The sequence below is a fragment of the Octopus bimaculoides genome, chromosome 6, assembly GCF_001194135.2.
Source record: "Octopus bimaculoides isolate UCB-OBI-ISO-001 chromosome 6, ASM119413v2, whole genome shotgun sequence".
NCBI classification, from domain to species: Eukaryota; Metazoa; Mollusca; class Cephalopoda; order Octopoda; family Octopodidae; genus Octopus; species Octopus bimaculoides.
This window is the reverse complement of record NC_068986.1, coordinates 95,773,916-95,778,024: the sequence shown is the minus strand read 5'-3', so window position 1 is coordinate 95,778,024 and position 4,109 is coordinate 95,773,916. Positions and strand designations below refer to the sequence as shown.

Sequence of the window (4,109 nt, the reverse complement as noted above, 5' to 3'; positions counted from 1 at the left end):
TATAATAACAGGTCTTCACAAGCAGAGTTTAGTGTCCAATGAAGTAAAGATACAAATAAGTGAGCGGGCTACTCTTCTGGCATATATATATATATATATTTAATTTATTTATGCGTTTCAGCCAAGTAGCTGCCATGAATTTCCGTCCTTATCCTGTGCTCTCTTCACGTTCCTTGCATGGCTCTTCTCCTCCACCTGATATAGTCCAATCAAGAGTTTTGATGGCACATCTGGTGTATAAGAGAATTTGACTTTGCTGCCCTCAAATGTGTCTCATTTCGAGCCATTGGTTTGTCTGGTATCGTGGAGAGACAAGTGTCAAGTTTTGTTTTGAAGACCTCTATATCCATGTCTTGCAGGTTTCTCAATTGTTTTGGCAGGACATTAAAGAGCTGAGGTCCTCTGAAACCGAGGCTGTTGCAGTACCTTGTTCTTATGTGAGATGCAGTGGACAGTACCCTTGGTACTATGCAGTGGTCACCCACCAGTGTGAAATTAACAGCGGACTTTGAAGCAATCCTGAGAAGATTCACAAAGAAGATCATCTCTTTGCAACTGCTCAACTACTGGGAAAGGCTGAAACAGCTAAGACTCTACTCCCTGGAGAGAAGACAGGAGAGGTATGCAGTAATATACATCTGGAAGATCCTGGAAGGAATTGTGCCAAATTTTGGCATTGAAAGCTAAACCAATGCCAGAACGGGATGACACTGTATAGTGCCAAAGATCTCAGTAATGCCATCGTGCTTAAGGACCAGTTACTGCAACAGCTTGGGTTTCAGGGGCTCACACCTTTTTAATATTCTCCCAAAGAGTCTAAGGAATCTACACAAAGTAGATGTAGGTGTTTTTAAATCAAGGCTGGACCTCTTCTTGTCAAGAGTCCTAGATGAACCTACTCTACTTTACTTTTGAGTTGTGTGTGTGTATACACGCATATATATGTATGTATGTACACATATACAGTGATGTTACTTAATTTATATACAAGAAAACACTGATAATTAAATGCTAATTATTTTTATTTCTGTCAGCTTAATCACTTTGGATTCATATATAAGCTATATGAATAGAAATAGAATTTTTTTTACATTTTTAATTGATGGACGTTTAAATGAGAAATTTTTAATTAGCCTACTCAATCATTAATACATCAATAACATCACAAACATGAATCCCATTAAATTCATGAACAGTTGAAATATGATATATACTCTTTTCAATAAATTGGAATGTGTGCATTAAGAAACAAAAAGAATAAAATTACATTTTGTTAATATTTGGTCAGGTACCTGAAATTTCATAAAATAGAATTGTATCTATGGCAATTGAATCTATAATCTTAATCACATTATCTGAAATTACTTCTCATATTTTGGCAATATAGTCAGATAATTCATTCAATTTCCAAATATTGAAATTTAAATACTTTTTTCTAAATTTTTTGTATTATAAGTAACGTTAATTTTTGTGGCTTAAGCGACAATAACTGCATTATTCTAATTCAAATTTTTGTGTTCAACTTACATAATTTAAAAGAGTAAGAAAATATCTTGTTATTCATATCATATGTAGTTTTTAGTCCTGTATAGTTTAAATAAATACTAAAGGTTTAATTATCAATATAGTCTTGTCTTTAAACTAATTGATACCACTGTATAGTCATTGAAGTAACCAACAATGGAAGGTCATAGATTTGTAAATATAACCACATGATGATAAAGATGACTACCATCATTATGTTGTGTTGAGTATTTTTGATGACTGCTGTTGAAATGTATTTTGTATTAAATGACATAATCTTTATTTTTATTTCTCTATTTATGTTTATAGACAATAGATCTGTCCAAATTATCAGAGGAAGAACGATGGAGGTAAGAAAACAATTTTTTATTAATTTCTTACATTCTTTTTCTGGTTTTAGACATTAGATTGTGGTCATACCAGGACATCACTTTTATGGAGTAGAGTCAGTTATTTCAACCCATGTACTTGTAAACTTATATTATCAATCTCAGAAGGATGAAAGACAAAGTTAATTTTGTGGGATTTGAATTCAGAACATAAAAAGATGTAAATTGATTGAATTGCTCCCAAATATGCAACTTTATAATTTCTTGTAAATAAACTGGAAAAAAGAAAAACTTGATTTTCACTATGATATGAGACTGTTTAATTTAAATCTCATTATGAAGGTTTATATTTAAACTTTTAGTAGAAAAATTAAGTGGGAAAATGTTGAGAAAATATCGGAATAAAGAGGAAAGATGATTCACATACAAATCATGTATATTAATAGATGTACTGAGTGACGTGTGCAAAAGAATTCTCAAGGATTTGAAATTTTCCTTTTGGTTGGAGAAAGAAAACAAAAAAATTGCGACTAACAAATAGAAACAATGACAGTAACAGGAATGTTTCAGTCTTGGACTGTGTCAGCAAAGCATAGACAACATTGATCTGTTTGATCAATAAACATAGATTTTTGTTTTTACATATAGAAAATAGAAAGATACACTGGATAATGTAGTCCTAGATATACTATGTTTGATTAAAAAGAAAATGAAGAAATGGAAGGATGAACTATCACATATTGAACACCTTTGATGACAGACTTACTGAATCAGGGCTCACCTGGGGTTAAACAACAACTATTTGTAATCCACTTAGACTACCACTAGTGTTTTAATTTACCAATTAACATTAAGTGTTATTGTGAAAGAAAAGATGAAATGTGATATTAAATTAGATCTGTTTATGTTCTTGATTGAAACGAATCTTGTTTTTGTTTTCATCTTTGCAGGGTTGATAACACAAGTGCTGGGGTTGATTCAATCCTTCTTGTCAAAATTAGTGTCCTTGTTGTTTTTTTGTCCCAGTTCAGCCCTTGTTAAGCAAACCTGTGATCAAACATATCCTAGCTGTGACTGTTCCCTTCTCCCACATATTTTTTTTTAGTGAGATATATGAGACTGTGTTGTCCAATGTGCATTTTAAGCTGGTAAAGTGTGATTTGAAAGAGATTTGGTCACACTAAGTTTCCCTGATTGGCTCATGTGACTTTGTATCAAAATTAGCAATTATTAAATTAGCAGAGAGCTAAGTCAATTAGAAGGTTCTTTGATTTCTAACAGTAACACTTGCGACCAACAGCAACACTAGTGCCAAGTTGTATTGACCTAGTTGCTTGCTCTTCCCATAGATAAACATCAGTAGTTTGGCGAGAGAAGACTTGCATGCATAAACAACTGCTTATCTTCCACAAAACAAAACAAAAAAAAAGAAAGAGTATACCCAGGCCCACACATACATGTACAGATTTGTGGTCACCATTGACTGATGTAGGCCTAACAAGTCAATAAGACTTCTGACAATTAACTGAGTGTCCAGCAGTTCATATTTTGTCATAAGTATGATATTGTATCAAAAGCCAAATAACTTCACTTTTGGTACCTGAATCTATTAGACCCAAGTACGTTTTGGTACTGTTGTTGCTTCATTCTTGATCAGCCCTGATTGAGGAAGCCTATGATCAGAAGTATTCCAGCCATGACCTATCCATCGTTTTGTAAATCAGGGATACTAGATTCTTCAATGTATTCTGCCTTGTACCATAAGATAGTATTCCTTTACAACTAGGGTAGTACTAATGAGGTATTTGTTAGCTTTTAGTTTTGGGTTGATTTCTTTCAAAAAGAGATGCTGTCCATAATGGTCTTGTGTCTTATCTCAGGACAACTGTGTGTATATTTAGAAGTAATGTGTATATATATATATATATATATATATGTATATATATGTATATATATATATTAGAAGGTTTGGAGATAATGTACAGGTATTATATATTAGAAAAAATAAGGTACTCAGGGATCTGGATGGTTGTACATTTACAGATTTTTATTAACATGTCACATGTTTTTATAAATCATATATTAGCCCTTGCATCTATTCTAGTAGAATCTCCAGAATCTAGTAGAATCTGGAGATTGTACTAGAATAGATGCAAGGGCTAATATATGATTTATAAAAAACATGTGACATATTAATAAAAATCTGTAAATGTACAACCATCCAGATCTCTGAGTACCTTATTTTTTTCTAATATA

At 32.4% G+C, this 4,109-nt stretch overlaps 1 protein-coding gene across 4 annotated transcripts in view; it reads left to right on the top strand.

The window, feature by feature from the left end:
* LOC106882820 (RING finger protein 121) overlaps positions 1-4,109 on the top strand; it is a 47,870-nt gene that overhangs the window by 23,210 nt on the left and 20,551 nt on the right. For all 4 annotated transcript variants that reach the window (XM_014933607.2, XM_014933606.2, XM_052968990.1 and 1 more), the window contains one exon: positions 1,834-1,874. In XM_014933607.2, the coding sequence (XP_014789093.1) occupies positions 1,834-1,874 (41 nt within the window). The remainder of the gene's footprint in view (positions 1-1,833; positions 1,875-4,109) is intronic.